The sequence below is a fragment of the Falco cherrug genome, chromosome 13, assembly GCF_023634085.1.
Source record: "Falco cherrug isolate bFalChe1 chromosome 13, bFalChe1.pri, whole genome shotgun sequence".
Taxonomy (NCBI): domain Eukaryota; kingdom Metazoa; phylum Chordata; class Aves; order Falconiformes; family Falconidae; genus Falco; species Falco cherrug.
The window spans coordinates 29,352,361-29,364,919 of record NC_073709.1 but is presented as its reverse complement, the minus strand read 5'-3'; the positions used below and the strand labels follow the sequence as shown (position 1 = coordinate 29,364,919).

General features: G+C 42.8%; 1 protein-coding gene across 9 annotated transcripts in view; it reads right to left on the bottom strand.

The window, feature by feature from the left end:
* The window catches only part of EPHX1 (epoxide hydrolase 1), a 34,528-nt gene extending 22,363 nt beyond the window's left edge, over positions 1–12,165 (bottom strand). For 3 of the 9 annotated variants that reach the window (XR_008735004.1, XR_008735005.1, XM_055726075.1), the window contains exons 1-2: positions 11,885–12,131; positions 340–524 (exon numbers count right to left, since the gene is read on the bottom strand). Coding sequence is in view for 7 of the 9 variants with exons in the window: in XM_055726075.1 (XP_055582050.1) it covers positions 340–524; positions 11,885–11,915 (216 nt within the window). In the remaining 2 variants the exon portion in view is untranslated. Of the gene's footprint in view, positions 1–339; positions 525–3,599; positions 3,876–10,802; positions 10,877–10,909; positions 11,100–11,140; positions 11,274–11,884 lie in introns of those variants that run through there. The other 6 variants (XM_055726074.1, XM_055726079.1, XM_055726076.1 and 3 more) reach the window with 6 other exon arrangements.
* Between the last annotated feature and the right edge of the window lie 394 nt (positions 12,166–12,559).

Below are 12,559 nucleotides of genomic sequence, written 5' to 3'. Positions count from 1 at the left end.
TCTGGTTGACACAAACTAGGGAAAGTACACAAACAGAAACACAGAGTTGAGTAATCTGTATATGATTTTTTTTGTTTATTATGTATTTACAGAATAGGTCTATTTACTAGCAATCTTGCAACAGCCATCTGAGAACAAAATTGTGTAGCAAGATGTGAAACCTGCCTATCCATACCTACGTTCTCAAGTACTGAAAAATCCCTTCCCCCAAGTCCTGGACACCGTTGCTCAGTCTCATAAATACAACTATTAGTTCAATTTAAAAATAACTTCAAAACAAGTTCTACATTTATTTGTACATTTCTTACTTATCTCTCCCCGATATAGAGATTTGCTTACGCTCAGCTCTCCTTCTGTAGTTTCCACCTTAAATGGCCAAATAGTTCTATCTTCTTCAGTGTCAGGCTTTGGTCCCTTGCCCCACCATCCGTCTTTGAAGGGTAATGTCTCTTCTTTCTTCTTGGAAAGTAAGAAGTAGATGATGACTGTCCCCAGAACCAGGAACACTTCGAGCAGCATAATGCCTGCAAGAGAAGAACAGAACGCCGGTGAGCCCAACCAGATAGTTCAGAGACATGTGATGTACTTCATAAAGACTGTAGAGATTTTCTTGCTTTTTAAGATAGGATTCGAGCTACGTGATATTCTGCCACACACAGGACACCAACACTTCTGTAAAATTTCAGAAATAGGATGTTTTATCCTATGCAACTCAAATGGGGCAGAATTAAATGTTTTACATAAAAACCATTTAGTAAAAACTGAACTCAAAGCAAGTCAAGAGATCACATGGATTGGTAATTAAACAGTCCTCTGATAAAACACATCACGTTGGCTTCCTCAGTGTCTGCTGACTCTTGCCAAACTTCAACAGTAAAGGAGGTGACTGTGGATATAATTCAAATTTAATGCTTTCTCTTCCTCTGAAGCTCTAAATTTCCCACAAATTCCAAAGCAGAGCATCTCTTCAGTAAGGCTCACGTATCTATTGTTATGAGATTCAGAGGAAAAAACAACAACCCAGACATATATATAGAATAAAAAGTGAAGAGCATGAGGGCAGCCACCTTGTACCTCCCAATCAGCGTGGGGGAGTGTGGCAGGGATATATTTGCATAACCTTTGAACTGCAGCACAAAGGGTAGAAGGACCTTCCCTTTCTTCCTCCTTCTAAACTGTTTTAAAGAGAAAACAAAAGACCACATGCATGCTGTCCTGGCTCTGAAACACCATTCCCCAAGTGATAAGATTCTGTCAAAGTGAAGAACTATCCAATTTTGCAGCATATCTGTGTGACTGACTGCAGAGCTGTTGTGCTTTAGTCAGAAGACCTTGAAAAAAAAATATTTTGAATAATTTGAATTGTTTCATGCTGCATAGAAAAAAATAATTACTCAGACTCTAATAATGTTTTCAAGCATCCCTTTCAGTATAAGAAACTTTTGTAAGATGCTTTGGGGAACAGTACTGTTATGATTTTAATGTGTATTTTTAAAGAACGTTATGTTTCAAACACTTATTGGAAATTGGTAAGACGTGAGGTATTTCAAAACTTCTGTAAAGCAAGCATTGCTTATGGCACAGGAAAGTCTTTATTTTCTCCAGAGCCAGAAGGTTTTGTTGATTTTACTGCTGCAGAGTAAATCTGATGGTCTGAAAGTGCTCAGAGTCAACAGAATAGACCAAATTTATTCCTGGATCAAAATAGGAATTTTAACACAAGTTAATGGGAGTTTATAACAGGAGTAAAATTGATCAGTCTTGTAAGTGCCTTTATGTGACAGGACACATTTTGAGTTCAAGTTTCTAATGGCTGACAATAAATAAATAAATAAAATCGTCAAAATAAGCACCCACTAAACATTTTTACAGAAGTCGGGCACTATGCAGATAGGACACCAAGCTGGAAAAATCTATTGCTTACACATGCAAGTGCTACAGCCCTGAAAAGCGCCTTAATTCCCAGAGGCTGGAGGAACGGGAATGATAGGCACTGAAAGATCTTGATCTGTTTATTTTTTTCACTGGTCCTTCCATATTTTCTGTTGTTTGAGAAGGTGCCAGTTTTTCTCCACAACATTCTCTGGAGTACAAAACAACAACCTTTTCCCACCTCCACCATACTCAGTCCATAATTTACCCCAGAATTAAAAAGTTTATCCAATTTCAGCTTGCCTCAACACGTAAACCAATGCAGTCTAGGAGCCTCCAGAGCACAATCAAATTTTACTGCAGAGCAGAACTGGAGGGGCTTTTAGAAACCTCAAAGCACTTTACATAGAAATAATATCTACCACAGTATTTAACAGCATTTCTATTACTAAGCCTTCACAGAGAACAACAGCCACTTCCCTGAATTCACAGCACAACTCCAGCCACGGCTAGACTACAAAGGTTCACCAGCATAACTATGTAAACACCATGTATAAAAAATTCAAACTCTTGCCAACCTCAGTATGTTTACAAAGCCCCACGACAAACAGCCATGCCAAGAGAAAAGAGAGCTGCTGTCAGTGCCAGCCCCATTGTTCAGGCAGGATGGCTGGGGTACCTAGAAAAACAGAGGCCTCTTTCTCCTGGCTTACACTGCAGCAGCACCACGGCCTCTGCCAGCACGAGGGAGGCACAGCACCTAACACTGAACTGCTTTGCCCAGGAACAGAATCTCAGCTCCTTCTCTAGCAAGAAACTCTGATGTTCTAAGTCGCTGGAGTACAGAGAGCTACAAATATATTTCTGCTTCCCCATCTGCTCTCAAGGAAACTTGAGAAATCAGAATTTTTTGCAGCAGAAGCCATGGGAGGGATTGTGTACAAACATGCGTATTTTGCATTCACCCTGGACTGCGTATACAAAGGACTTGCTATGTGAAAAGATACCCATTTTTGCAATTAATTCCAAACAGACTAGAGGATGAGCTTGTTTACAATCCAGCAGTAAGCATCAAAATCACCTTCAGGTGTCACGTAGTTCTGTCTTCTATTGCAGAGAATTGGTGCTGGTTGACAAATCAATTTGCATGAGATGTCATTTTGACTGGGAGGAAGCCACCTCTGATACCTCTGGATATTTTTTGCTAATAGAGATCCCAAGTTGCTCTCTATATTAAGACCCCCTCAGTTCCCTTGAAAGTGCCTGTAAAATTCCTGATTACAATGAATACAGGGGCCTACAGCTCTAACCATGCTACATTTTTTTCCCAAGTGCACAGGAAGAAGAGAAAGGGCAAAGCGCGTCAGCAGAATTGTAACTCGCGCTTGTTCATAGCACACTCAAAGGGATTGTTTTGCTATTGACGAGTTACTGGAACGCAGCACGCTCCTACCAACCTGTGCTGAGAGGAGACCACTTGGAGCAAATGCACTCAGTGATTTCCCAAGTTTGCTATTCAAGCTAGTTCTCTAGAACTCCCGTGTGTTATTTGTACAGCATAAAGCAACTTCAGTCATGACACATCTGCACCAGAATTTCCTCTGCTAATCACTACTGAGATCTATTGTGAGATGGAAGTTATTAGTCCCTTACACTTGTTCCATGATACAGCAATACAGCATCACGAATGTGGAAGGAGAAACAGGTATAATAAAACTTTTCTATACTTGCAGTTTTCAGAGATCTAAAAAACAAGGTGCCGGTGCTTTTATTCTCTTGAAGTCTCTTGATGCAACCATGCTGGCATGTTGCCTTTACAAATAACTACTTCAAAGGGAGTTCATGTTTTGGTTTGGCTTTTTCCTCTTTTTATGCGACCAAAGGCAAGACCTTAGAAGGAAATATTTCCATTTATTACATCAAGTACTTAGGCTCCAAGACTTTGCTGTACCCCAGGGTGAATATTGTTTGTAGACAGCACTTAAATACCTTAGACAGTACTTTTATCCTAAAGAGTTCAAGGAAGAATGTTTTTGTTTTGCTACTTTAAAAACATGTTTTGAAAGAAAAATGTTGGAGTGTGATGGATCCAGTAAATAGCCCCAAAACTAGCTCCTCTTGAAGAAGGTCAAGTGTATCTTAAGAAATATGTTGTTTGCAAGAAAACCCCAAAACCTTCTTACATGTGCTCCTTATTAAAAACACTCCTGTTTTTCAGCATTTTTTTTTTGCATTTTGCTTTGCATTGTTCTCTGTTTGTGCATTAACACCAGAGCTAATAGTTCCACAGGAACAAAGCAATTATTGACATCAAAGCTACTGACCCTACTCCTGCCTTGTCTTCATCAGTATCCAGTAACAGATGCCCCAGAGAACAGTGCTATTTATATTTTAGAGAGATCATCTATGAAAGAGCTTAATGGCAAAAACCCCCAAACCCGCACCTTGTTCTAGTGGTAATCATTCACCTTTGCCTTGCAGTGTTAGAATCCATCTGAAACATGTTACTGGAGAAATACGCAACTGGAAAGACTTTCAGCCTAACATCTGGAAATCCATTTTGGCCCAAATGCTATGCAACCCAGCAACTATGGCTTGAATGATGCACAATATCCCCAGCTCCAAGTGGTGCTATTAAACCCTATCAGTGCAAAACTGCTAGCACGTGGGTGAAGCAGAAGCTGTGAGAGACCATGCTGCTTTCAGACACATGCCAGAGGTGATCGTGGTTTAGAGTTAATAACGTTTTCTCTCCAAGGTTGGTTTACTAGCAGACTGCAAGGTAGCTCAGACCAGTTAACACACTCTGATGCTGTCAGATACAAGGTTTATTGATTAATAATTACTCTGCAGGAGAAATAACAGCTCAATTGAGAAGTGATGTTTCCATTTATTTTTGTTCTGTAACATAAACTCGCGCATTAGGTTTTACTGAAAAGGCACTCCTCTGCTGCAGCGTCTTTGTTTACAGATCAGTTTGCCTGAAGAGCAGAGATTGCAGGTTGCTCTTCCCAACGGATCTGAAGGAAGAATGACCCACTGAACGACTTAAACTCACGGCACCTGTAGCAGGGTCCCTTAGCACTAACAGCCTAGAAGGGACTAAGACATGGCACAGTCCCAGAAGCTTCACCCTCAGTCTACACCCTACCATCTCCAGGCATCACATTTTTGTCATTATATAGCACCAGAAACAGGGAGAAACCGCAGAGTCAAGACATTTGTGTAAGAAAAGCGTACTACTTATGTCGTTTATGGAGCATTATGACAAGCTTCAAAATAGCTTATCAACACAGAAATTGCTTTGCATACGATTGATAACATCTCCCAGGTGAGCATAAAAGGATACATTAACATTGTAGGAAAGGAGGAGAGGTAGGCATCGGATGAAATAAAGCACCCTACGCAGGGAAGCAAATCAAAGACAGGGAATACAAATCCAACAGAGTTTCTGGCTTGTCTCGATAAGAAATTTAGCATTTACATTTTTTATTGCCATAGGGAGGTAGCACATAATGCTATCTCCAAAACAGCAGGAAAAGATGATATCATTCTGTTCCACAATCTTTTTCTAGACTGTTCGCAATCAGAAATTAGCCAGTACAGCAGGAACCCAATTAGAAAACCACAAGCAAGGACAGAGGTCACCTTAAAGAAGGAGAAACCCCAGTCTCTTCCCCAGGGGCACAGCAAAGCCTCTCCCAGTAGTGCAGCAAGCTGCACCCAAGACAGTGTCAGAGGTAGCCTCCATCACCGCTGAGGAATGCCCCACACCTGTAGCCATGCGGCACTGCTCCCTTGAAGTTGTCCATTTGCTATGCCCCTCGGACAACAGTAACAATCAACTGAGAGACAATTTAAGGCTCTGGAGGTACCCTGTATGCATCACCCAAAACGTGTACTTACCTTACCGCAGTTATTTCCTCAGGCACTTCACTCCAGGGGAGTAGCTGAGCACCTTACACAACACATTCCCACCTAACTTCTCTTACAATACTGCGACAGTCAAGTGTTACCAACTCTTCAGTACTACACTGAAATCCAATAGGGATGGAGCCCCAAGCCTAGCTAAGCATAAAAGAGAAGTAGTATGGGGCTAAGTTCAGTTACCCACTTCGCCTCACCCAGAGGTGACATATTTATGCAACTACTGGCCAAGTCAAAGCTCATATCACAATCATAAATTTAAAGTACTGCAAGCCACATTTTTAAGAGGAAGATACTCAATTTACAAGAACACGTATGTAAGCAACATTACTTGCTCTTTCAAATCTATGCCCAAGACATTCTTATGTGCTGCTTAAAAACATGCCTTGTTTATCTCAGTTTTCCTTATATTTCTTCTATTGTGCTTGAAAAAAACCCACTTCCTTCAAAGAGTCTAAAAAAAGCCTCTGAGCTACATAAATGCAAACTGGCAGAACCCGACCTAGAATCCGTGTGATGCCCTTTATTGTGACCTAATGACTATGTGCACGACTCAGGGGAAAGGAGATCTCTCCATCTGCAATAATTTCTGTTTAGGACTCTACAGACAGAAAAGATGCTAAAGGATTCTTACATCAGCACTGCTCAGTCACACTAATTAAGGGTGAAACAAATGTTTAAACTTTCACAGTCATGCATTTGATAGCTACAACATTAAGGTTAGATCGTGCAAAGATTTTATCCTATTTATCCTATCCAGCCTTTAGAGAGATCTTCTTTGCAGGCATGCAGAGAACTAAATGACACAGTCCAGTAAAACAGACTCTAAAGAACATCTCGAGCTTTACTTCAACATTTAATTTCTAATGTCTGAAAAGAAATTATGACTAGCGCATCATTCTGTTTTGCTTTCCACCACAGTTTCTAGCAATAATGAGGTTAACCTCCTCACCCTGTGCCAGTATCTGCATTTTATGGAGCGGGTGGAAAAAAATGCAGATGTACCAAGAGTCTGATATTACAGATAAGGAAAAGAGATCACGGTAATTGTTCCTCAGGCATTAAGGGAAATTCATGCTCTATTTTTAGCTTCACTAAATCCTTCAGTACTGAAGAGTAAAAGGTTGCCTTCCTACCCTGCCATGGTATAATTGCCAATGTTTTGCCTGGTCTGATCTCTAGATAAGACTCAGATTCATCCCGTACTGCTTGGTGGTACAGCACAGCATGTGTCTTTCTGTTTACTGTGGGCTTTTCCTTTAGTCTAATTCCCTTTAAGATTCTTACATGAAATCAGAGGGGGAAAGATCTTCTTTAACCAACAGCTTCACAAGCTTTTTTTATCAGCACTGTTAGAAAACTGTGTTACTAAAACCTTTAATTATTAACACACGCAGAATTGACGTGTACATAGTGCCTTAGAGGGGAAAAAAAAGTGTGCCAACAGTTTGAAATCTTGCACTCTAAAGTATGTAAGAACAAAGTACATGACAATCTTTCAGTTAGAAGGAGGTGTGGAGATGGAAATGATGAATATAAAGACTGCCAGAGGAAATTTCTGGCAATCTGCAAGACAGTAAGATGAGGTGCATACTCTTAAGTTTAAATTAGGATCATGACTCCAAGTATAAGGGCAGCATGAACAAAAACATGTATGAGTGTGTAATAAGGAAAAAGTATTTTTTCTAGTAAATTGTGACTATGGAAACAGGAAGAGATAGAAAGTTGTTATCTCTCTATGAAGACTTCATTCTCAAAGAGAAAAGGAACTTTGAATGATGAGAGAGGAGGGGAACAGATGGTAGTCATCATTTTCTGTCAAATAACTGCAACACCAAAAGGATGTGCCAGAGTAAACATGTAACAAGAACAATTCTTGCTACTTCATATCTCTCTTAATAACAACTAAATATTTAAATTCTCTGTAGATTCAAGGGCTTCATCTAGAGAAGTGCACTACCTGTACCCACCAGATTAGAGCAATTAACACTCATGATGAAGTAGCCAAGAGGACTAAGTCCTCCGACAGAGCTTTATTTTTGATTCACAAAACATAGCCATAGAATTTGAAAGAAAGACTTGTCTTCTATTAGATGGCAAAACACATCCAGGGTACAGATGCAGTGGGCATACAGAACAAACCAGTAGAGCAATAGTTACATGTCTTCATTGGAAAGTTCAAAAGAAGAAAAAAAAATTGACTGCTGGGTGCAATAAATATAAGACGAATTGCTTGAGGTAGGAAAAGAACGGAAAAAAAAAGTTTGCTGAGCCTTTACTTGTCTTGTGGATTACACCCAATAATCTCCAACAGAGATGTTTCCAAAAAAAAAAAAAAAAAAAAAAAGCTGGAGGAATGTTGGAGAACAGCTCACTTTTCAGAGAAGAAACCTAGAAAATGGCTCCTGTTCTTTACCCCAGTAGGATCCCTCCATAAACATGATCACAGACAATTTCCTCAGTCTGGCAAATGCATTAGAAGGCAGCACCACACACTACTGAAAAATGTAACTAACAAAGCATGGCTACCATGATTCCTACAAAAATATCCCAGCCCTGCTGATCAGAAAGCATTTAATCAACAACAATATGCTTAAATATATATCAAAGCTGATAATGCTGCTTTAAAAAACAACAAACCAACCATAAAACCAAGGGTATATTCAAATCATTGTGTTAGCCATCCAGCTATGTCTAGCATGACCAAGGTATTAAAGCAAATACCATTTCAGAAGTAGATTTGTGCTTTACTATTTAAGTAAATACCCATTTACACACACAATTGTGCTTTTAATTAAAAATAATGTGTTCAGAGGAAGAATCCAGGACTTCGTCAGTAGCAGCACTCAGAAGGGAAAAAAGTATTTTCAGCATTAATTACCAGCAGACCAAATCTCTTCAGAGAGAAGCAAGATGCTCTACTTTTCAAGTGACTTTTCTTTAGGGACTTACACAGTAATTAGAGAACTATTTACCACATTTGGAACTTGCACATTAAAGACGACTGCCCTGGTTATGGGATTGTGTGTTGCATGAAGAAAACACTTTGCAGGCTCAACGAAGCAGTGCACACACTACCACAAAGGTGAGGCTTACCTTTGCCCATCTGGCCACAAAATTTGAATACTCCAACTACAGTACAAGAAATGTACATAGGAATATGCAAGATAATCAATTCATTTTGCCTAGAGCTATAAGCTATACTTCACCTACCATCCCCATCCCTGCTTTCCTACTTCTTCACTGACAAATTACTTGACAAACAGTTACTGAAGAAACAAGAATTTCTAGGAGTGTTACCATTCTGGAATTATTACCCCAAACCTTCTTATTTACCTGTCGTAATTACTTAAGAACAAATTAGCCATGTATATTCTACTAAGAAGCCTGAACTGTTTCACAGTGCTTACCATACTAAAACACCGTAGTTCTATGTCTAAACATAATAGGTAGGTCTGAAAGATTCACTGAAACCCTAGACAGACAGACAGGCTGAAACCATGGTATTATCCTACAGAATGACCAAATACAAGAAGTGCGGTAGATCAGCTGCAGGGGGGAAAAGGGCTTTTAAAACACCCAGTAATCCCAAACCTATTCTGGGCAATTCATATAGACAAATTGCATCTGGATTCTGGCTGCACTGGTTATTACCAACTGTGCTCTATTTCAAATTATTTACTTCACACCATGATTGCCCCTACAAAAAAGCCAATAAAATTCTGAAGAAATACCAAACAAGCAGAGGTTAAACAAATAATTCACAAGTTTTTATATATTAATTATATATAAAAAAAGAGGCAGAACAAAGAGTCAAAAACTTGACACTGTGCCTGGAACTTCCCCACAAAGGCTTCAGCTCTGACAAAGATCTAATCCCTGTCCTTGGACAACTTCAACTATGGATTGATTTTCAAAGCTGCCTAATTGCTTTTTGTGCCTATCTTCCATCGATTTTCAGTGAGCATTAGCAATCTGTGCACTCAAGACTGTTTTAGCTTACTTCAGACAGGAGTAATACCCGTTCCAGAGGAGAAGTGCAGCATCTCAAAATAATAGGGCCATCCAAAATATTAACCCCACATTTGTGGCTGCGTAAGTGAATTTGAGACCGTGGCTTCTAAGACTGATCCTGTCTTGCAGGTTCGCCTAAAATAACTAGGCAAGTTGCCTTATTTTTGATAAAGCTATGCTATAAAAATAAGGGAAGAGAAAGCAGCCTAATTCAACAGAATTGAAAAATTAAGCAATGTACTTGATTATGATTATGTTTTAACTCCAGGGCAAAGTCAAAATCTCAACTGAATTCTGACAAACTGAGCCAGACTTGAGGAGGGAGTGTGTCATTTGTAGTCTTTGCAGATTGCTTGGTTTATGCAACAAAATATGGTCATTAAACTTAAAAGGTATTCTTCTCATCCCTAAAATGCTTGTTCAGCAAAGGGAACTATGTATATGGTACGCATTCAAACAATTTTCAGGTTTTGCAAACGACCCACAAACAAAACAAAAACAAAAAGTCTCATTCCATATGCCCATTTAGACACGAGTAAAACAACAGACCAAAACCAGATTAAACCACTTCTATACCAACTGTTAAAGCTACTTGTAACTAAACCAGGAAAGCTGGGCAGGTTTCCAACAAACGCTAAATAAAATCGTTGTTTCCATAAGTATTTTTCAGCAGGTTATCCGGGACCTTAACCTGGACAAACAACCCCGCTCCAGCAAGCCCTCAGGGAACGTCCTGTCTGCTTTCCCTTAGGATTTTCCAAAAATCAACCCAGCACCCCGCCTCGGCCCACTGCTGTTATTCACCCTGCCGTAACACCCGCTGTGAACAATATTTTGATACTACAAGCTGGCAGAGGGGCACACACTCTTTAAACAACGGTATTTTAAGGCAGGTAGGCAGAGAGCCCACTTCCACCGGTCCCCGCTCCCTCTCTCCCGGTGTTCAGCGTCTGCAGCGCTCCGGCAGGCGACGCCGCACGCCGAATAACCTGTAAAAGTGATTTAATTCACTGCACGGAACGTTGTGGCCGACGTTCGCCCGCCGCTCCCTCAGCGTCGTGCCGCCGCGGCTGCGAGCGCAGAGGCGCCGCCTCACCCGCCGGCGGGAAACTCCTCAGGCGCGGCGCGGGGCTTCCCTCAGCGCCGGGGAAGGGGGAACGGCCGCCGACCAGGACCTCACCGGCGAGGCGAGGCGAGGCGAGGCGCTGCTCTCACCGCACGTTACGCGCCGCGGAGGGCGCCCCGCCGTGCAGGGGGCTTCGCGCCTGCCGCTGAGGCGAGGCAGGGAGCAGCCCGCGGGCTCCCGCCGCACCGCGCCCGCTGTTACCTGCCGCGTCCGGAGCACGCCGGGCCTCGCCGCGCCGGGGCCGCCCACCGGCGTGCCGGGAGCGGGGCACGGTACCGGCCGGGCCTCTCCCGCCGCGGCCCGCTGGGAGATGTAGTTCCCGCCGCGGGGGCGGGGAGAGCCGGGCCGCGTCCCAGCCGCTGCGGGGGCCTTGCCCCGGCCGGCCCCGAGCTGAGCGGGGCGGCTACGGCGGCCGAAGCGGGAGGAGGAGCGGCTGCCAAGGGATTTCCTGCCCGTGGGCCGGCTCCAGCCGCGGGGCGTCAGCGCCCGCTGTCCCCGGGACGGGCAGGGCTGGCGGCTCCCGTCCGGCGCCGGCCAAAGGCGCGGCAGCTACCGGGTTCGGCCGGGCTGCGACGCACAGGCGGGCACGGAGCGGGACAGCCTGACGGCGATTCCCGGCTGTAACGCCAGAGTCAGGGCACAGCCAGGCAGCAGCTGTGGGCGCCACGGGTGAGCTTCCCAGGTGGCTTCCCGGTCGCTGCCACCGGCGCTTCCCGCACGGAACACCGGCGGCTACACCCCAGGTACGGCCCGGGGCAGCACAGCTGAGCCCGACAGCAGGACCGCGCCGGGAACGCACGGAACAGGGCTGCGGTCTCCCTGATCCAACACAGCACCGTGCAATGGATACAGTTCTCCAAGGCCTGTCTTCTAGCTCAGAGCCAGCCTCAGCCGGCCAAGCTATACCAACAAATCCCATCAACAAGAACAAAACAAGCAACTTACATTCTTTATCAGCTCTTTGAGGTTTTTCCATTCGAACTCAGTCATCGATCTCTTCACCCCCAAGTTCCAGTCTTACTTTTTTCGTCACCTCCACACCATCTCAATTCTCTCGTTTGGATTGTTGAAGAGAAGTCTCAACAGAGACTCGTGATCACAGATAACCATTCCTTTCACATCTTGCAACCTCTTCTGCCCAGCCACCCCAGCCTGCTCAAAGCTGTCCTTTGCCCAAAGAATATTGGGTGCAGTTCTCATGCTGTTTTGCTATGAGCAGCAACAGTAGCTAAATTTAAACAGGTAATCTTTTAAAGCAACATGTGCTTAAACCGCTCGGTAAGTCAGGCTTGCCTTTTTTTGTTCATTTCTTTTTCCACACTAAACATGCTCGCTGAGTGTCTTGCCCCTTCTGGGGCATCTATATATCTATCTACCTACCTACCAACAGCTCCATACTACTTTTCTTGAGACTCCAAAAGCGTTAGTAGCAACCCATCTTTCTTCTGTAGGACTACAGGGATTTCACAAACATACAAATAAGACTGTTGAATTTCGTAGTAAAACGTAACTTTTATAGGATGATAAAAATGCAACTGTATTATGTCCCACTATCACAATGCTTTATTATAGGTACCATATACTGTATTTGACTATTTTAGTTAATGAAAAATTGCATTT